We start from the raw sequence: 22,217 nt of genomic DNA on the forward strand, positions 1-22,217 counted from the left end.
AAAGACAATACTTTACCTCTAGACAAAGCCAATCCAATAGCACCAGAGTATATCCAATCAACCCCTTTTAAGAAAATAACAAAGCCACTAAAACACTGATGGATGAGCAGCACTCAGCACTGATGTACTACTGAAGAGCAACATGAACAACTGCACCACTAAAAAGATTAAATCCACTTCTCCTGGCAGGATGACACAAGTATGCTCTTTCGCAGCTGAACACTAGACTACAGCCTATTCACCACACATAAACGTCACTATCTGGATAATCTGATCTGAGAATAAGAAGCCCTGGTCCGCTAGCTATGGGAGTACAGCGCTACAGTAGCTCTGCTTGCCTTTTCCTTCCTTCTTTCATTCTCTTTCTGTCTCTCTCTCTCTGCTCTTTGGAGAGCTGTAGCTCCTGGCAGCTGCCCACTGTGTAAACACACACACACTCATGTTGGTCTGCCGTCTAGGAAAACTGTAGTAGTAGCTGAGAGCTGCATATTTGGCAGGAGAGACCTATAATTGATATTATGATATAAAAGCTGGCCAGACCAAAGTAAACTAAATCATATACCCTTATATGGCATGAATATGGCATGATTTCTCCTATTAATAGCCAGTGACTACAGTTAACATTGTCAATATTGACTTGGTCTCCAAGACACTGGATGAGGCACGTTAAGGGTTCCTCAGTTCTGCTTTATGCCATTTATATCACAGTCAATTAGAATAAATGTTCTTAATTTTGTCAGCTTAGCACCCAAATGCAGTTCACATGTACTTTTCCACACTGGGTTTTCAGACCAGTAAGACATACAACCACAAACATACTGTAAATGTGACTAATGAATGGATTTCCATGATGCTTTTGGATCCAAAAATATAAATAAAGAAAGTAAGATCAGGACGACACAAAGAAAAGGTGAAAGAGTTCAGGAGAAACAGAGTGAGTAAGAGGAGTAGAATAAGTAGAAGAGCGAGGAAAGCTGACATGAAGAAAATTGGAAGAGGAATCGTGGTGGAATTTAAGGTGTGAGTCATGCTGGTTTTAAACAAACTCATAAAACCACAGGAGTTAAATATGCACTCTTATTTTCCTGTTTCTGTGTGTGTGAGAGAGAAAGAGAATGAGACAGAGAGAGAGTGTGCATGTTGAAGGAAATAATGATGGCATCTTATTGTGCTGCTGGAACTTACAGTACTACACCTCTGTTTTATTATGAGTTTTTAATGTAGAAAAACATTTCAAACCTTAGCATTCGTGATGAAATGTTAAATGGAAAAATTACTCTAAAATATATGGATATCAGATCCAGTTTTCTGCAGTTGAATTAGTTTTGAGTGATGTAAAAAATGCTACTGTGTGAATACATATAATGTGGAAAGAGTCTCTCATTTCCTTTCTTCATGATGTACACTAAGTTACTAACTACTGTGCTAATATTTTTAGATAATTGCACTCACTCACATGCAGTTTTTAAAAAACATTTCAATTGTAAATGCCTAAAAAACAAAAAAACTCCTAAGATGTAGATATCAAACAGATATATAGATTGTTAATAATAAGCAAAAACATCATATTAAATAGCTATGTGTAGATAGTGATTTAACATTGATTAATGCTATAAAAGCATCTTTGTTCCGCAGAATCAGTTGTGGTCGATCATCTAGGACAATCCCTATCTGTTTAAAAATGAGAAAACTGTCATTTAGTGGACAAGTAGGATCACTTAATGAAGAGATTTTTAAAAAGCAAGGAAGCATGCTACACAATTATCACATCTTTCAGTGGTGTGTGGTCTGAGTTGAGGCCCTGTTGTTACTTAAAGGGAACCTATTATACTTATTTCCAGCTCTATATTTTTATTTTTGGACTCCACTAGAGTAGCTTTGCATGATTTGCAGTTCAAAAGTTATTATTATTTATCTTATATTGGCCCTTTATGCAGCCCCTCAGTTCAGCCTCAGGGCAGCACATATCAGAGTCGTGTTTAAGGAAATGAAACATGTTCCTCACCGAATTAGCAGCGCTTTGTTAGCTGTGCTATAAACCAGTCAAAACAACAACATATGGAGATATCTGGAGCTCTTTGTTCAGTGGATTATTTAGAAATAATGCAGGGAGGAATAGCACAAGCAGAAATAACCAGTGATGATGATGTCTGATGAAGAGCTGCAGACGACCAGCACACCTCCAACAGGTAAGCATCTTATTTTACTTTGCTGTGCTGTGTAATGGAAAAACACTCAGAGCTTGCCAGCTCCACTTGAGTCATGGCTAAATGGGAATACCCCCAAAACAAATGGAAAAATGCCATAATGTTAGCAGAGTGGAGCAGTGACCTTGTGTCAGATGACCATATAAGGAAATCCGTCACAAGTTGATGTCGGTTCAGGCTGAAGGTAGAGAAAAACATCGGAAACTGAGCGTTCAGAGCAGTCTGACGCTGGTGCTTTTTGCTCACAGAGATTACTTCTACATATGTTTACCTCATTATTTGACACTTTGGTCATGTTTAATTTGAACATCCAACATTGTAACATTTTATATATGACTGAAAATAAGGAAAAGCATAATAGGTCCCTTTAAAGGAACAGTATGTAGAATTTAGTGGCATCTAACGGAACGGACTTGGCAGAAATGGAATATAATATTCATAAGTATGTTTTAATTTGTGTATAATCACATGAAAATAAGAATTGTGTTTCTGTTACTTTACAATGAGCCCTTTATATCTACATAGGGAGCTAGTTGCCTTCCATGGAGGCCAACCATGTTTCTACAGTAGCCCAGAACAGGCTACACACTGGTCCCGTAATTCATGTAAAATCTGAGTCACAAAGTTTCACCTTTGCTCAACTCACCATCTAAAATTCATGGTAGTTTTTTTATTAGCTCGGGCAGTATTCCTGTTATGATGATTTATGCTGCCATCACAGACCATGCTGAAACATCACCTCCAAAAAACTACAGGTCTGTTCATGTCTGAATGATTTTGAATTGTTGAGTCATGGTGGCTGGGAAAAGCTCTGCCCCTACTGTACTATACAACAACAAAAAAGAAAGAAAATGTCAGTGAACCTTGATAAAAAAGATACAGTGCTGACTCTTGTTCGGTTCTTTCTTCAAGTAAATTTCAAATATTACTTCACCTACTTTAATTTTTCAAGTTGTCAGTGGGAAAGTCTCAGATGCTCCTACATGAAAAAAGCAAAATCAAGATCCTATTAAACTGTTGTTATTATAATATATGAACATATCTTACATTTAGAAAAAGTTGACCTGGTTTAGGTGGTTTACCTATTTTTCTACATCCGTGTTGGGGGAAAACACGGCAATTTGGCTGTTAGCATCCAATGATTAGCATTAATCACATACTCCAACTCTACTCTGGCTGGCATAAATTATAAAACATGTTAGATTTATAGAGCCATTCGTTTTTTTTACTTGCTTAGAGACACAGTCTCCTCTTTTTCTCTGTCCCAGCAACTGACGATGACACCATGAATCAGTGTTATTCAGATTTAAAAAGCAATGGTTTCTTTTGGTCTTTGCTTGAGTACATTATCTTGTTAGCGCAGCTCTCAGTACTTTTAATAAAACATTTCAACTGTCTCGTTCAGTCATAAGTATGACATTATATGACTCATGAATATAGGCTTAAACCCTTCCTGTTTAAAGGGGAATATCACACTGACACATTACTCTGAGGCTTACTCATCTTGTTCTTAAATTGCAAATAGTGTTGTCTAACTCTGCCTTATCTGATCACAACATGCCCGACATATTGTCTCTTGATAGATAAGGTCTCTTTGCCAATCTGTCTCCAGGCAAAGCTGGTAACGAGGCAATGTATCATTTAACAAGGAAGCAAGGTGTGGCCGAGATATCTCATCTAATCTATCTCTGTCATCATCACATCTCTGTTACGGTGCCAACAATAATGTCATCAGCCCGAACAGGAAGTGCAGTGCAGTCTGTAAAGTATTTGTACGGCTTTGTTTTGGCTTTGTACTCCTGCACATTTCATGTGAAAAACAATATCAATCCATGTTTGATAGACCATGTAGAAATTGTAGCTCTTGGTATGGATCTCCCAAAGGGTAAAAACAATGCTAGAAATACTACATTGTTCACCCAATATGGATGTGAAAGTCAGATATTTAACCTCATTAAAAATATCACTGTCTACTGCGTCACTGTAACGGACTGCACTGTACAGCATAGTGTGACAGTGCTAAAGAGGAGACAAAAATGTAATACTTCACACAGCTGTTGTTAAGAGTCAAAAATACAAAGTTAAATACAGCAGTGTTGAAATATAGAAATGATTTCCTTATCCCCTCCCTCGTTTAAAATTAACAATTAATATTGTGATGCAAACTACTTTAAATCAGGGCAGACACAAAACATCTCCCTTTTGTGACACAGATATGATCAACTTTGTCATCTAAAAATAAAAATAAGATCTGCTTACTGTCCTAGTTATCCACTTAGCTGTGACTGTCTTTCTTTCAGTCATTCTATCTCTAATGTTTAGTCCTGGTCTAAGGCAGTAGTAGTAGTGGTAGACGGTATGTCATTTAATTTTAAACATATAATATCTGCTGTACAGTAGCTCTTTGTCTGCTCAACTTATCGGGTCAGTTTCCTATGATTAATTCAGACAGACAGTGACACCTGCTGTTAGAGAGGCGTAAGAAAATGCTTCATCTGAAAACATAATTTACTCTGACAAATTCCTTTATCTAACTTATAGTAGAAGTAAAAACATGCGCAGTGATGAAAAACTCACATCTTCACTTTTAAAAGATAGTGACAGAGACTAAGTAAAATTTTGACACGTATAATTACACAATGTTGAAATACTGGAACTATTATCAACCTTGTGCAGAAACCTTGTATTACAGAGTGATTTAGTGGGAAGCTAAGTAGAAACATTCCTTTTTATGAGCAAATTTAATAAATGTAATAAATGTAAAACTGAATCTTTGTTACTATAAGTCATGTTATTCTTTTCGCTTCTTTCGCTCATACCACCACAACCAAAACCTACTATAAAGGACAAAAAATGGCAAATGCACACATAACGTTTTCAAGATTAATTCAAACATTTGAAAGACATAAAGCTGCAGGATGCACACACAGAGACTCTCATACACTCTCAAAGCACATATGATTAAGTACCTCAGTTGTGTTTTAAGTTCAGTGAAGCGCGGCCTCTTGCTGGGATCATACGACCAACACTTTGTCATCAAGCTGTAGAGAGTAGGTGGGCACTGAGGCGGCATAGCCAGTCGTTCGCCGTTCTCTATCCTGCCAATGACGTCGTTGTTCTTCACACCTTGGAAAGGCTTGATGCCGTACATAAGAATCTCCCACATACAGACGCCTGTGGAAAGACAAAAAACATCAAAATACAACCACTATGAGCTCTTTGATCCTGCAAAGACGAGAGAGTAAAAGTAAAACAGAAGCTGACTTGAAATCAAAAAACCCACTGTTACATTATGAGGACAAAACTGACACAGAAATAAAGAAAACAACACAAACTTACCAAACATCCAGACATCACTGGCTGTAGTAAATCGTCTGAAGTTGATGGATTCTGGAGCCATCCATTTAATAGGTAGTTTACCTTTTGACGCTGGGATACGGGGACAAGAGGAACTGTGTTACACTTCACTGGTCAGTTCAGCTCACATGATGAATAATATTGGAGCTTTGCTTCATGTGATGTTACAGAACAAAAACAGCTAGATGGAAATTGTGGAGGGTGTATTTATGGGCACACTGTGTGTGTGTGTATGGAGTTGTTATTGTTACCTTTGTAGTAAGAGCTATCTTCCATGTATCGTGACAGACCAAAGTCCCCCAGCTTCACACAGTCGACTGTAGACACCAACACGTTCCGTGCTGCTATGTCCCTGAAGAGAAAGACATACAAACATGTACATTTATTCTGTTATTCTACTTAATGAGAACCTTAATAAATAATTTACATATGTCATGTAGGTAGTACTAGCTACCTTAAACCATCAGGAAACCATCCTTCAATCAAATAGCTGACCAGACAATCAAGCAGATTTGACATTATGGGCACCCATATACTAGGATAAGGAACCTTTTCCCCACCATAGCTGACTATGTCTCCATTTTTTAGCAGAATACATGTTTCAATGTAAAGCTTCCAGTAGGTGGCAAAACCAGGCTGTGGTTTGTACTTGCAAAAAAACAGTATTGCAGATCTGACTGTCCCACATTATTATTACATATTAAATATGTATTAATATTCTATGAAGGATCACTTTGCACTTCTAACTACTCCTACTAAACTATAACTTTAACCTCAAACATTTATAATTTTTTAATAATATGGTATATCGCAGTCTTGGGAAGCCCTCTTGCATACCTGTGTACAAAGCGTTTGCTCTCCAGATAAGCCAGTGCTGTGCTGAGCTGGTAGGAGTACAGGATGAGAGAGGCCAGGTCCAGACTGTACTTCCTCACCTGCAGGAATGAACGTAACTATGGAGGACAGAGAGAGAGAAAAAAAACAGACAGGATTTTAGAGAGAAGGTGCAACAGTGATGTTGGGAAAAACAGAGGATGGAGACGAGGAGAGAGAAAGCGGGAAAAGCAGAAGAAAGCGCTGAGACAGACAGAAACAGAAAGATTGTGATTTACTAATAGATAACGTACACCCTTATACTAATCGGTGTTTTACCTCTCCGAGTGTGCAGAGCTCCATGATGATCCAGACTGGATTCTCTGTGATGACTCCCATCAGCTTCACGATGTGAGGATGGTCAAACTGACGCATGGTCACTGCGGAGAAAGAAGAAGGAGTCAGACGTTAGTTAACAAATAGGTTTTTCTGTACTGACGGGCTCCTGCAAATTCTTGAGAATGAAAATTTGTTGGAAGGTAACATGTGACCAACACACACACACACACACACACACACACACACACACACACACACACACACACACAAGGAGCTTACATGCTTCCTGGAGAAACTTCTCCCTGACGCTGTCTGACGTTGAGTTTTTACACGTCTTCACTGCCACAGACAGCGCTGGGTTCTCCTGCAAGATACAGATACACCGAAGCAAAATCAGTGGCAGCATCACAGCTGAACTGAATTATCTACATAAAGTACAGTATATCCACTGTCCACTCATATCTCAATAGATAGGCAGGAAACTCAAAATTAAAGTTATTAGAGGTCTTAAGTTAAATTTATTTATTTTAATGAAGGTCTATTCAAATTCATTTACATTATATTATGTGTTTCTGTATCAAATTCAGAGATTTGTGAATATATTGGAGTTATTCTGTGATAAACCCATAATGTTCTTCTGTTACAACTATATTGTACATGTGCCGTTATTGTGATATGAGTTTAAGTTTGGTTTCTATTTAGCTTAGCTTCAAATTGACTTTGCAGGGAGTGTTAGAGATAAAGACAACAGGGGAGAGGATTACCAGCATGTGTATTATGAGTCAGAAGCAGAATTTTATTATTTAATGTAGAAGATGAACTACAGTTCTGTATCTACAGAGCAGAGTGTCATGTGAGTGAATGACTAACACAAGATTTGTATGGATTTGCTTTTTCCCCACCAATCAAACCCTAAAGCTGTAGGTAGGGGATCATCTATAGAAGGCTATACTCATCAGATCATTCAGATCTTAATATACCATAAGTAAAAGCTACGTTACAGCTACGCCTTCAATAAATTCACCGTCATTGATAACAATAGGAATGTTCCCCTGGTGTTTTGTATATCTAGGGGTGTGCTGTGTGCCTAATGCATCTATGCTGAGTCACACACTGACTGGGTCCCTGTGACACATTCAATTTATGTAGCAAAAGATGGACAGCACACATAAGAGTGTTAGAGAGCTTACAACTATAGCTTTACAATGCTCTGTGTGTGTGTGAAAGGGAGGCTGTTTACCGGGCTGATGTACACTCCTTGGTGGACGTCTCCGAACTGGCCTTCACCTATGCAACGTCCCAACTCAATACGATCCCGCTGAATCTCATAGTCACGTGCTAGACACACAATATACATGGACATGAACACACACACATACAGTACAGACACACAAATGAAGACAGAGTAGACCTTCAGATCAAACACACACACCACTACCCACACATACACTTCTTAGTCAGGCTTTGCATCAACCAAGCTTGTCCGAGCTTTTTACAGCGTGCAGGGTTTGTTTGTTTTTGCATTTGATTGCTGAGAAATCATTTACAACTGATTGTGTGGATCATTTCTTCCGGCAAATTCATAATATTTGCAGGAGACTCCACCACACTGTGTAGAACAAACTGATTAACGTCATGTGTGCAACATTATGAGATGTCATCTTTGCTGGGGGTTATTTGAAACCAAAACTATCTTGTATTAATAAAGTTTAAACTCCTACTCTGGCAAGCTTGGTTTTATAGCAGATCAGCAGAGCTCGATGTCAACAGCATGCAGCAACAGCATCAGCAAACCACAGCCGGACATGCCATGTAACACAGACAAACAACAGCCAGTTAACAATCAGTGTATATATGAACATAAATTTCTACATGAATCCAAATGGAATATGGATAAAGTCAGGTTGATTGTATAAATGTGAGACATAATTGGCAGGAAGTTGATATAGGACCAGTGTTTTTGGTCCAAATACCTTGTTTGGTGAATTTCATTCTATATTTTCTATCAAGGAAACCATGAATTTTGGCTGTTGAGAGGCTGGTGGTTTGCTTTGCCTGACAGGCATGACACTGTTGACCTGACTTTGTCCATATAATATAGTGAACTGTATGGATAGGATATACATAGAGATATTGGTGTCAGTTTACACGGTTTGACAAATGTCTGACTCCTCTTTTTGTAAGTTTCACTGTTGTGAAATGTCCAGTACATATGCGACTTTTAGAGACAATTATCCTGGACAATAATGTCTTTTGTGGGAATGGTCTAAATGTGGAAATGGGCTATAATATACAGTACAGTGACAAAAATGCACGTAATTAATGCCTGTGTGCCTCTAAATGTCGCCCATGTAACTTGATCTTAAAGAAGTCAAGCGTTATGGTTAACAATGGAGTGGGACTACCCTATTTGTTAGTGGTTTGGGTTTATAATGTTATAGTATAGATATATCTATTTAAACCCTCGCTGCCCTTTTTCCTCCAGGCCAAAGTTGTAAACAGGAACATGCACTGAGTCAACTTGCATGGTTGAACAACATAAAACATTTTATTGAACTCTTGCCATGTTATTGTTACCCTAAGCAGTAAATGGGTTTTTAACAGCTATGCTTGCATTATTCTGCAAGTCCAGTGGTATTGATTTAACTTCTACATCTAACTAAAAAAAAAAAGGTTTGTTCCACCCTTTTTTTCTTAAACATCCAAAATAGACAAAAAGAACCAATGTCCAATAACTGGGACTCAGTTCTGAAGCTACCACCAAACTGACAGCACATCAAACATCAACAGAGGTACAGGGGTCAAATCAACAGGGTACAGATACACAAATAAATTCAGAATTTTATTTTACAGTTGCAAGCAAACGTAAAATAAGGATCACAACAACCGCCAAATCAAAGTGCCATCACAATACAACCAGACTTATGGTACGTTCCAATCATTACCTTGATCTAGTCCATAGTATTCTGGGAAAATGGGTTAGTGATAGGAGACAGAAATAACTAGCTGTGAGTACAGAGATCCATTCATTGTTACTGGAGTCTTTATTTTTTATGTCAATGTTACTACAACTACTGCTGTGATTGTGGATGTGACAGTGACGCAGCTGAGAGCAAGTTAGAGGTACTGAATGTCAGTTATTATATACTCTAGTATCAACAGAGTGTCTGTAATATAACTTAGGATATTTAAAGCCTTTTGGTATGTCTTTTTGAAGAAGGTTAATTTTTGTTGTGCACATACAAAGAGCAAAACAAAGCAACACACACACACACACCACTGGCCACCCATTGCTAGTGTAAACAAAGTTGTGTTTTAAAACACAAACACAACTTAAACACCAAACGGACTCCTCTTGTTGCTTGGCAACCTGCTGTTTAACAAAACCAAAACAGACACTGAAAGAGTGAAACTGCTCAGTGTGAACATGAACAGCTAAACGTGACCTTGGCTGACTTATGTATACAAGTGTATTGATCTTCTGACTAAATCAGTCATTTATTTATCTGAGACAATGATGTGACATGTTTAACAGTAGTAAATAGCAGGGATACAGTGAGGTTTCTTCTTTTTGATATTTTAGAGTTATCTGTAGTTATATACTGTTACCGCTGTTTGACTAGCTTGCTCTCTAAGAATGTGTTTGTGTATTAAAATTGTAAGTCAACAGGACTTCGGTGAAAGGCAATTTATGAATGGTCAAAAAGCAGAAGCCATGTTGGAATTTGGTTGCATGGAACAACATGTGCTTATGATACCCAGGCAACATTTTGAGGCAGTTTAAATGGGCATTTTTTTTCACACAACTTGCCAGCTGCATTTCCCATCCTAGCTGAAAGTGATATCGCCCATCTCTGCTGCCTCTGAACATTGCCACTATTTAGCATTGCAGTGAGCTAAATAAAAACAACAGTCCTAAACCTGGTGAGCAGGCACTACTCAGCAGCAACAGCAGCATAGAAATACCTTTCTCATTCAGAGGGATGATTAATAGCTGTTCACTACTAATCATCAAGCATTTTTAGAGCAGAAAAACCTCTTCACTGATCTCTCATACAGAAATAATAACACATTGTCATTTGTCACACTGAACACTCATATAGTCCTGTAATGTGGTAGCAACATATTTGAAAAATGTTAACTGTAACAAACATTTTGGTTACATAACATATCAAATCAGTTTGAGGAAGTTGTGATTCTCTCTGAATCTTGTGACAACTCAAATAGACTGCAGGTCTATTAATATACAGACAGTATGTGCTTTCAGTGGTTTCCCCTTTTATGAAAGATTACTACATGTGACTACTGAAAATGTAGTTTCATTCAAACCTCAGTCACTGTTTTACCAGCCATTCTTTTTATCAACCAATCCGATTCAAAGCTGCAATCAGAAAATTTTTAATTAGACCTGATTAGTCATTAAATCCACCTAGTATAGATGACTGTGGTGAAATACATTATACAGCTCATTTATAGCATTTCAACATATTTTCCTGTTATAAAATATTTAATGTGCTTAATGATTATGGTACCTGCTTAGTGATATCAACAATTATGAGGTGAAACATTTCCAAATGCAACAATAAATGCTCATCTGTATGTGTGGAAAAGTTATGGTTTTCAGCTTTATATTGATGTGAGAAGGACAATAGTTATAAAATCTTTTTCAAAAGGTGAATTTAGTTTTTCATCTGACTTTAACATACTTTAATAAGATGATTGTTTATCTAGTTTTGGGACAGAATTACCTGCCCTCGCACAAAAATATTCAAGATAAGACCACGAAAAATTACATATTAGTAAAATATATTCAAAATGAAGTTGAGCAGCATTAACAGTAGAAGAGTCTCCTCACTCTGATCTCAACCCAACTTTACTGCGAGCACAAAGACTGAGAGACACCCAGTGACCCAACCTAGCAACCTTCCCACCTACACACACACACACGAACCAACCCTCATACGCAAACACAGTACGCTACATGATCACAAACAGGCGAGTCTGATGAGATCCACTGATCAGTCACTTTGTCTCTTCACTTGTCATATGAACTATCTGCAATATTTGTGTGCTTGTGTATGTGTGTGTGTGCGTGTCTGTGTATTTCTACTCACTTGAAGGCATGGTATAGGTGTCCTCCTCATCTATGATCTCAGCATAGTCGTCTGTTTCTGAGAGGAGAAATTAGCAAAGAAACATTAAGTCTCGCTTGGTGATAAAGAAAAGATAGATAAAAGAGACAAGCTCACATCCTGTCCTATCCTGATATCGATATAAGATGCTTTATATCACCCAGAGGTAGAAATACTACCATTATATTCCTTCTCACTGTCAAACAGCAATAACAAATAAACGCATCAAATTACTGCATGCAACTCAAGAAGCTGAATGAACACACCTTCCCAGAGTTAAAAAGGAGTGAAAATAACAAGAGTAACAGAAACACACCATCATCAGACAGAAGTACCTTTCCGAATGACTGTCACCATACCCGACTCCAAACACATGCACAACTACAGTAACGATTACAGTAAAATGTTCATGTACTATAGAACAGCTGCACACGAGGAATGGGAGACAGAAGAGTGAGGTACAGTAGAGAGTGAGAGACACACACACACACACACAGAGGAAAAGGGAGGGGTGGAAAGGTTTGTTCTTTCCAGAGAAACAAGTTGAAAAAAAAAAAAACAGGGTGAGTCATGGATAAAGCTGCAACAGTTACAGGCAGATACAGAGACAGATACTATACACATATATGATAAATGTAGACACACGACAGGAATCCTATATGTTACTACTTTATGATGGTTAATAGAAAGAATTTGTTTACCATCGCCACTAGTGTGACCTGCATGCACCGTTTGACACAAACAGAGAAGGAGAGAGAAGAGAGGGAGAAAGGTATTAGTTTTACTGTTAAATCAAATTAAAACATATAAGCTATAATTTAATCCATTGATCCTACATTCAAGGTAATTTTAAGGTCATTATGTGTAACTGTGAGTTAGTCAGAGGTCAGTAGACAGTCAGAGCGGAGACAGAGTGACAGTGACTAAAGCTCTCCATGTGGACATCTGGCCAGACAAGGACTCCTCACTGCAAACACAGATGAGGCTTTATAGGGGGAAACAGGGTGCACACACTCATATCTATGAGCGCTTTATCTAACTCTTAGCAGTCACTGTCAGTCATGACATTTAGAGCAGCGGACAGAGAGTGAAAGAGACCAACAGGGACGGAGAAAGAGAGACTGGGTTTTATACCTGAGACACAGACAGCTCTGGTCCGTACTCCGTCCATCCGTTTTTCCATCCGCCTCTCATGATTTGAAACTCTGCGCCACAGAGGAGAAAGTTATTTTTGGTATTTGGTCCATATTAACCTAAATTAATTATTATTCAGGATGAACTTTTAGTTGCAGAAGAAGAATGAAGGCTCCTCCCGCATCCTGTCACGTGTATCAAACATTACGAAACATGTTTTATAGATATGGACAATATAAGGAGTTTAAATTCTGTCATAAATAAATGTTAAAATGTTGCATTAGTCTGTTAATCCGTTCCATGTTTTGGGTTTAAAGTCACATTCAAATTTCCTTTCATACATTTTCTGAAGTGCAGAACAAAGTGTGTGAAAAATAAAGAGCTATGCATCAACTGTTAAACATCTGAAGCTCTTATACATCTCTTATGCATCACTAGAAATTAAGCTACACCCGATCTCACAGGAAAATGACACATTTTACTTCATAAAGCATCTAATGAGAGAGAGAGAAAAAAAAAAAAGAGTTGACTTACTTTGGGATGGAAGGCAGAGCTCTGTCTCCCTCTTTAAGACAAAATGAACACATGGTTTCATGTAAGAGCCACAACAATTTCTTCGCAGCCATAGTTATTTTTAGAAAAGACTAGCCAAGCACGAGCTGGTTATTCAAAGTGACAAGCATAAAGCCTCAACAGCCACAATCAGACTTGACTACTGTTTGAAAGATGGCTGACAGCAAATTCAGCCCTGAGTGCTATTTATGCTATGAGGTAAACATGTTAGCCATTTTGTTACCATCTAAACAATGCATAAATTACCACAATCATTTATCTCCACATAACTGTAACACTAGAACGCAGCAAAACACACGATGATGTATAAATTCATTCAAATGTAAAACGTGTGTCCTACCTTTGTGCACTCTGACAATGAAGGAGTGAGTAGCTGAGGAGACGAGCCGACAGTAGCCGTCAATCAAGTCAGCCATGTTTTCTGCTGTAGTCAGTGATGCCGTGGTGACTGTGAGAGGCTGCACACGCACACACACACACACACACACACACAGAAGGATTAGTGTAAGAGTGGGACAGAGAGTTGCTTCACTGTGGACTTGGACACAATGAGAGCTTTATTAAGCATAACGTCTCCTACCAGCGCGCATATACACACATTCAATGCTTCACACACACACATCCCTACACAGATACTCATATGCCCACATGCTTTTCTGCTAGTACGCCTTGCTGCGAACACACACACCCGCTCTCGACAGACACACTTACGCTGACACTCAAGTACAGATGGCGACACTCGTCTTCACCCTCCTATGCGCGGTTTCCCTCTTTCTCTACATCTTTTCACAGCATTTGTCCTGCTTATTTATGTGGTGCTACAACTTAAACCACAATGTTTAACAAGCAGAAGCAGCATTTACTTTCCTATTTCACAGTCTGATAACAGCAGACGGAGCCAAATATTTGATGGGTCCATTAGTGTTTCACAAAGAACCACGCTGCATGTAAACAGTATGACAGTATGTAACGTGTGTGTTTGTGAGTGTTTGTTTTTTTGGGGTTTTTTTACCTCTGGAGCTCCTGCTACGTTGAGCTGCAGCATGCCTTTCCTGTCCTTCTCTTCTAAAGCAGAGTACTGGATGGACTGAACCTGGTTAAAGTTAGCTAAGTGTGTAGGCTGCAGAGACAAAGACAGATACAAACAAATCAAAATTAATTCATTGTAACAATTGGACACACTTTCTCGTTCAAGTGAATTGGAAGGCACATGGATGAGAAATTATTCTTTATTCCTATGAGCCCATTTTAAATACAACAATAAACACTGAGCACTGGGTGGCATAATGCTATTAAAGAACTGGAGTTATAAGTGTGCAGCCATCTCCCGTATTTTAAGTCATCAGCAGGAAGCACCTCATCAATGCAGTTGCGCATATTTCCAGATCACTCGAGTACATTCACATCACACAACAATCACACGTCTGGATTTTTTCAGCACATATTGTCTGTTTTGTAAGAAAAAACTACTTAGCTACTGCCATTTCAAGACACTTAATTTCAACTTGGACAACTGAGGACACATGAGAGAATCTGTCTACTGGAGAGACAAAACAAACCAGTAGAGGGCAGCAGTATGGTGGATTGTCACTGTGGCCTTCCAATCATCTTAAATAAGAGTATACAGTTGAAAGCCCTCTTCAGTTCAGAAATATAAGCATATAGATGACTTAATGACCATATGATCAAAAAAAAAAGAAAGAAAGTACATTTTGAAATGGCAACACACTAACTGAGGATTCAGAGTGCCAAGTTAGATTTTCTGTTGTGAGTTGTGACTTTGCATACTCACCGTTGAGCCCTTATCTGTGAGGTAGCTGATTCCTTCCTCTGGTCCGATAGCTAACTCTACTGATATTACCCAACTAGACTAGAGTGAGGGAGAGAGAGAGGCATTGGGAGAAAGACAAGATTAACACAGATGCCATTTTTCATTATAAGTCACATTTTGCTGTACAATAACTAAAATGGCATAAATTTAATAATTGTAATAACATAACATTTTTAATGTTCTGATATGTTTTTACTAGTTTTGACATTAAATAAGACTAAAGAAGGGTTTATATAGATGACACTAATAGCACATTACTGCAGAGGACAGTATGAGGACTATGCAATATACTTTATGTACAGTAACATCACCATTATAACATGTTCATCACAGTAAAGTTGTGCTGGCACAGACACAGAGCAGGACTGTGAAACAAACATGGCAACTTCTATTGCTAACCTCATCTTGCATGGTTCTGACAAGACATTTAAATTAAAGATGAGATTCCTCCCTGCATGCTTTCTACCCTGTGCATGTTAACTACCCTCCACCACCATGACTTAGTAATAAGTTCCAGGTAGGGAAAATGTGCCAATGGACTATTCATCTAAACACGCAACATTTGTCTCAATGAATTGAGTGCTGTCCTACCCCCAATGCACATTTGAAGCACTCCTTGTCGAAGCGGTAGATGGGAGAGAGTATCTCAAAGAACTTGTGGATGCTCTGCTCATCATTGAGGTTAGCAAACTGCTTAAAGGTCTGCTGGATCTGCTTACGAAGAGTCTTTGCCTGAGGAGAGGGAGGAAAAAAGCAGGGGTAAGGAACTGTCTTTCTGGGAGAGACACAACAGACAACTGACAAAGCACACTATGAGTGACAACAGTAGGTTCAACTTAATTCCAGACAGTAAGATAATCAGATATTGAGCCAGACATTTATTGCGTCAAGATGGTGTCCCTGCCAGTTCACCAGTCAAACAGTCATCAGCTCAGCCAGCAGACAAGGCCAAACTGGAATTGCCAAAGAAATGTCTGCCACTTTCACTTCTGTTATTAGGTAATGGAACTAAAGTTATTCAGGGAGATGGAAATCACTGCTGCTTTACTACATCATCAGTGTTTTTATCTCACCTTAAGAGAGTCCAGCAGGCTTTTGGGGAAGAACCTTCTCAAACCAACATCTTTCCTAAAAAAAAGAATTACAGCGTCACATTTATCTTTGAAAAGTTGCATATTTACCTTAACACAACTTGTTAAAATGAATTGAAATCAGAGGAAATGCAGTTTATAGTGTGGAGCAAATGAAAACAAACATGTTTCAATCAAATCAATCTTACTCTAGTAGTTCGTAGTTAGATTTCTTATCCAGGGCGTTGCCTGGCATCTCTCTGAAGAACCTCCTGTATAATTAACAGAGAGAGGATGATGGTTTAGACACAGGATTAATTAATACATTTCTAGTTAAAATACTCTGGAAAAAAGCAATAATATGTGGCATATAAAGGAATACACAAACTGCGTTTTCTCACCTTATTTCCAAACAGCCCAGTTTCAAAGCAACATCTTGATCCACCTGATCGGCTATATGTTGCATGTAGTCACTCTTCACCTGGTGAAACAAAGTGTAGCAGCACAGTGGGGCTGAATGATTTTGAGAAAATATCTAATTGTGATTATTTTGACTGTTACTGCAATTGCAATATGATTTGCAATATTAAAGGAAATGCTAATTTTTGCATCACTATTCTCATTTTAATTGGAAAACATATTAAAGTAATTATGATGTGATTTTTTCAGGGAACTTCACCAAAAAAAGATGTTTTCTTAAGTCTGTAGAATATGATGTGTAAGCCAGGACATCTCTGCAGCACAAAATATTTATTTTGTATGGTATTTTGACACACATTTCGCCTTTAACATGTATTGTACCTCCTGAGATTTGAAAATTGCAGTGGGCCATATTGTGATTTCGATAAAATTCCGATTAATTGTCCAGTCCTACAGCATAGCTTTTTATAACAATCATTCTGTAAATAATAAGTAGCTCTAGATAAAGTTAAATAATGCAGTCATAGATTGTTCTCTATGAATCATTTAAACAAAACAAAAACAAAACAAAGACACATTTCTGTCTCTTCTTATTCTGTGGTGTCTCACCTGGTGATAGAGGTAGTTGAGAGAGGGTTTGTCTTCAGAGAAATGACTGAGGTAACCTTTAGGAAGGTACCGCATCCGCAACTCATACCTGAGAATCACAGAGACAGTTTGGCTAAATAACCATACAGAGCTCACATACACCCACACACAGACTGAATAAACCTGTAGCATCCTAATGCAACGCCTGTGTGAGACATAGAGACAGAAGGAGCAACGCTTACTCACACATACGGCTGACGCATACACAGACCTCAGTATATTTAAAGCTCCAACTCTGGCTGAGATAGAGGTAAAACAGGGACGAGAGGCACAGCAATTTAAAAAAAACATGATGTTTTGGTCTGAAAAAAATCTATAAAAGTAACATTAGATTAATGTAAGTGTTGGCCCACGATAAGGCAATGATTTTCAAACATTGTCAAACATTATCAACCGATAGGATATACCTGTTTTCTATGTAAAATATTACAATATGAAAGAAAATTCACCACTTCCTTTTAATATGTAAAATCAGTGGAAACATTTGTTTTTTTTTACTTCAATTTTGTATTCAAATGTTATTTTATCTAAAATATATTAAAATGTTTACTGTGTTTGATGAAAGAATGTGTGTAGGGGTCAATGGTGTCTTGTTCAAATCTAATGGCATTTTTAGTCATTGTTTCCTTTTATAAAATCTCTAAGTCGTTTCAGACAAAATGCATAAATATGTTATGATATATATTGCACAAAATCAAAAGGCTTAAAATATCAAGTATGTCTTTTTAATCACCCAGCTCTACCACACATGTTCTGCCGTATTATGGTGGAATTAGTCATGGTCATGCGTGACGTGGGAAGTGAGAGTGCATGTTGGCTACAGAATAACAGTGGGGTAGATTCTTAACCAAAGTCACTACAGCAGGGTGGCTGTTTGCCTACAAAGTGGCTTGAAAGCAAGTCTTGAAGTTAAAAGATGGCTTTTCTATTCACCGAGCTACCTTACTGTGTGGTGGCTCAGTGAGACGTGCTCTCGTATTTTTGCTGACAGTGAACTAACTGAAAGTGTCAACCATAAAGCATAATGAGATTCCTGCTGTTACATTTGCCAGTTAGCTGTGCCGTAGAAGTACCCAGATGGGCCATGATTGTTTATAGTGATTTTATTTTATGACTGACATATTGCAGTGACTACAGTTGAGAGAAATGGGTCAGGAGAGTAGTGAGCTCCAAGCTGCTGTGATGCTACAGACCTATAGTTAGATAACAAAAGGAAATCGAGGCTGAAGATGAAATGAATAAAACATCCTTGTTCTATAATGAATGGCGTTGGAAAGAAAAGAAAGAACCGAGTAAGAAAGAAAACACAGATGTGAGAGATGAGAGAAAGAAGGATGCAGAGAAAGATCAAAGTGAAAAAGAGCAACTGCGAGCGCACGAGAGAATGGGAGAAAGCACGCAAGGGAGTGAGACAGAGTCAGTCCATCCCCTGGGCTACTGCTGCCGTTCTAACAATAGCTTGGCAGCAGCAGAAGCTCCTGTGGGCTTGCAGCTCTGCCACCCTCCGAGGAAGAGCTGCAACAACTTGCAGTGCCCCTCCGCTGCATGTAAGCGGTGTGGGCAACTCCTTCATCTTGAATTCATTTCAATTTTAATGACTATGGGTGTAACACATGAACTTCAGAACAACAGACTGAATTGTTAGAAAGGTTATTAACAATATCAGCTGAGGATGTTCAAGAGCTGGCGCTTGTATATTTATAGGTTGAGTTTAAGTTGAAAACGGACAGAGCTGCTTTCAAATAACGAGGCAAATAAATGTTCCCCTTCATCAGACGGAGAACATCTTTCCTACAGAGTAACATTAGGCAGCTCCATCACGGCTTTACACAGTACATAACAATTCAATAAAAGGCAATGAATAGTACCTTCGTGCAGGTCATGCACTTGTGAAATGAAGTCACTTTGTACATTTCAATTTAAGTTAACACCATAAGCCCCTTACTCATTTCAGCTATTAACTCCTCCCAATCCACAATGGGGAGACATAGATAAATGGGTTAATTTTAAACCTCAAGAAAAACAAGACAGGAACTGTGTTAAAGGGGGACAATTCAACATTACATACTTGGTTATAATGTTTTTTACTATGTGTACTCAATAATAACCATGAGTATGTTTCACAGTCTTGGTCAATGGTTCTTGGAAAGAATACAACGGTTTCACTGGGAAAATTTGTTATGTAGCTTGAGTCCAAATTTTATGGTGGGCTTAATAAAGTACTGTTGGTTGGCAGGTTTGTAGCCTTAACAAGTGCAGTTTCTGTATGGTCCAATAGGGCATGATGACATGTTTATACTTATGTGTTCTCAGCTCAATGGCTCCCAAGCCGATCAGCTTCCTAGACCTCCTCTGTGAAGAATAAAGTGATGTTATGTTGCCTGGCTTGTTACTTAATATTAGCACATATATATGCACATATACACATACAATACTCTTTGGTAGCCCTTATGGAAAAAGCAGGACAGGGGGAAATAATGGGGAGTGGGAAAAGGCAGTGAGCAAAAAAACATTGAATCTTGTTGTGATTCTACCTCCATTCCTCCTGGGGGTGTTGTTTCTCATATTTCTCCCTGACGTGAGACACGCCCAAGTCAGGATGTAACCAATGGAGTGCTTCAGAGTGCAGATGGGTCAAACGGAGGCCAAGAGAAGACACACAGCGTAATTTGTGGATCTCTGCTATCTTCTGGATAACACCCTGTTAAACAAAGATGAATAAAAGAAGTGAGAAGCAGGGAAATGATGATGATAGAGGCTGGTAAAAGAAGAAATGTTGGTGTGTCGATATTGTGTATTTAGCTTCTGTCTCACCCTGACATCTGTAGCGTCTCCGTGTCTGATATTACTAGCCCAGGTGCATGGTTCACTGTTCGTCTCGAAGTAATGAAAGATCTTTAGAACCCGGTCCATGGAGCCTGGAGGCCGCTCAAGACCTCCTGCAGAACCACTGGTACCAACACCGGTACCACCGGGCATTCCAGACCGGGATTTAACCCCACAACCACCCGCTGCGGAGTGATTGAGGTTGGGTTCCAAGTAGGAAGACGACGCCATGCCTGACTCAGATGTTCCTGCTGGGGCTAACTGGCTGTCATATTCTGAAAACAGAGGGAAAAACAGAGAAGACAGAGGTTAAAATGTGACTGAACAGTTGATTGGTAGCAACTTGCCTTATCTCCTCACTGGAAATTCATTCCATGATCTGATTTTGTTAAAAGAGTATTACACAGCAGGTATTGACATATCATGTTTGAGCAGGCTTTGGTTGCATGCAGGTAAATAGTCCATGTGGAGAGCAAAAGAGATGGAACACATTTGCCGATAGTAATCTCAGAACCCATCGTCTATCATCTGATGACTATTCAGCTTTTTAATTTATCTGCATTTATTATACAGATATCTGTTTATAGAGATTAGCCGACATGTCATTTGGACCTAAAACACCAACAAAAAGTTGCTAATCGGACAATGACCGGCGCATGGAAGAGGAAGTCTCGGCTCTGATATCCCTTATCCGATATCCCTGGCTACACCAGAACCCTGAAATATTGAGAAAGATATAGCCTTGCAGACCTACACAACACACCCACTTTACTACATGACATCCGCCCTGATATTGTCACTGTAATGGCACACTCCCCTGAACCCTAAACCCTAACCCTAATCATCTTACTGCTCATGGCTAAACCTAACCAAGTGGGTGTGTAATGTAGATACTGTGAGTCTGCAGATAGACCTAGTTTTAAATATTGGCCGTTGTCCCAAGAGGCTAAATCGTCATCAGACAGATAGCCGATGAGTTCCGAGATTGCACAGCCAAAGAAAAAAAAACAGGCTAAAAAAGACAATTAGGGTACATAAAGAAAACTACTTCATCAACCCTTTTTAAACAAACAGCAGAGGGAATAGCTGAGATAGTAAAACGCTCACTCAACCAGCCTCTCAGTCACCACCAGTCTGTCATTAATACTGCACTTTATACATCTGTCACAACACAAAACAGTTCACATTAATAATCATAAAGCCATAAAAGAGAACACACACAGAAACAAATCCAGGTGGAGTACAGATAATAAACCTGTCAGTACACAAACAAATAATAGTAGTGAGACAGCAGAGAAATATGCAGTACCAGTCAAAGGTTTTGACTGGTACTGTACACTTGAGCATGACTACATGTGTGTTTCAGTCAGTCAGTAAATGAGTCAATGTCAACCAGAAAAATACTGACACAAGGTCTTTTTAGAGGGTTCTAATGGACACACAGTTAAACATAAATCAGTTGGGTTTAAAAAATAAATTGTCAACCAGTGGGAAACACTTCAGTCAAACTGGACAGTCAACTGCTAAATCAACCAGGTATTTAATCTTATCAAGCATTTGGTTTGACAACAAGCGGCTAAAAGCAACCATTTTGTAAGTGAACAGGATGTGTCCAACCTGTTCAAGCCAAACTCAAGTCTTTCTAAAGCACATCTCTACCTCTCTCACCTGCCTGAATGACTGCAAGGTGGTTCTTAAAATCTGGTTTGACACCCTAAAATCTGCTGTGGGAGGATTACTAAATTTTTCCCTGACATACTGGTGTTTGAATGACCTTTCCAAACCTCTTACACTGTAATCTTAGTCTACTGTAGTTGGGTAACAGCCTAAACACAGGATGAATTCTTTTGTGACAAATTCTCAACAA

At 38.7% G+C, this 22,217-nt stretch overlaps 1 protein-coding gene across 8 annotated transcripts in view; it reads right to left on the bottom strand.

The window, feature by feature from the left end:
- Nucleotides 1-22,217, bottom strand: part of LOC121904956 (focal adhesion kinase 1-like) — a 64,872-nt gene that overhangs the window by 21,614 nt on the left and 21,041 nt on the right. For 3 of the 8 annotated variants that reach the window (XM_042422794.1, XM_042422793.1, XM_042422791.1), the window contains exons 3-24: nucleotides 20,339-20,625; nucleotides 20,059-20,225; nucleotides 17,486-17,573; nucleotides 16,858-16,937; nucleotides 16,666-16,728; nucleotides 16,460-16,514; nucleotides 15,978-16,118; nucleotides 15,348-15,425; nucleotides 14,568-14,675; nucleotides 13,896-14,013; nucleotides 13,517-13,547; nucleotides 12,983-13,053; nucleotides 12,550-12,567; nucleotides 11,831-11,887; nucleotides 8,438-8,446; nucleotides 7,957-8,054; nucleotides 6,996-7,080; nucleotides 6,717-6,817; nucleotides 6,402-6,517; nucleotides 5,816-5,916; nucleotides 5,547-5,636; nucleotides 5,177-5,381 (exon numbers count right to left, since the gene is read on the bottom strand). In XM_042422794.1, the coding sequence (XP_042278728.1) occupies nucleotides 5,177-5,381; nucleotides 5,547-5,636; nucleotides 5,816-5,916; nucleotides 6,402-6,517; nucleotides 6,717-6,817; nucleotides 6,996-7,080; nucleotides 7,957-8,054; nucleotides 8,438-8,446; nucleotides 11,831-11,887; nucleotides 12,550-12,567; nucleotides 12,983-13,053; nucleotides 13,517-13,547; nucleotides 13,896-14,013; nucleotides 14,568-14,675; nucleotides 15,348-15,425; nucleotides 15,978-16,118; nucleotides 16,460-16,514; nucleotides 16,666-16,728; nucleotides 16,858-16,937; nucleotides 17,486-17,573; nucleotides 20,059-20,225; nucleotides 20,339-20,581 (2,123 nt within the window). In that variant the 5' untranslated portion in view covers nucleotides 20,582-20,625. The remainder of the gene's footprint in view (nucleotides 1-5,176; nucleotides 5,382-5,546; nucleotides 5,637-5,815; nucleotides 5,917-6,401; nucleotides 6,518-6,716; nucleotides 6,818-6,995; nucleotides 7,081-7,956; nucleotides 8,055-8,437; nucleotides 8,447-11,830; nucleotides 11,888-12,549; nucleotides 12,568-12,982; nucleotides 13,054-13,516; nucleotides 13,548-13,895; nucleotides 14,014-14,567; nucleotides 14,676-15,347; nucleotides 15,426-15,977; nucleotides 16,119-16,459; nucleotides 16,515-16,665; nucleotides 16,729-16,857; nucleotides 16,938-17,485; nucleotides 17,574-20,058; nucleotides 20,226-20,338; nucleotides 20,626-22,217) is intronic. The other 5 variants (XM_042422797.1, XM_042422792.1, XM_042422798.1 and 2 more) reach the window with 3 other exon arrangements.

The sequence above is a fragment of the Thunnus maccoyii genome, chromosome 10 (genome assembly GCF_910596095.1).
Source record: "Thunnus maccoyii chromosome 10, fThuMac1.1, whole genome shotgun sequence".
Taxonomy (NCBI): Eukaryota; Metazoa; Chordata; class Actinopteri; order Scombriformes; family Scombridae; genus Thunnus; species Thunnus maccoyii.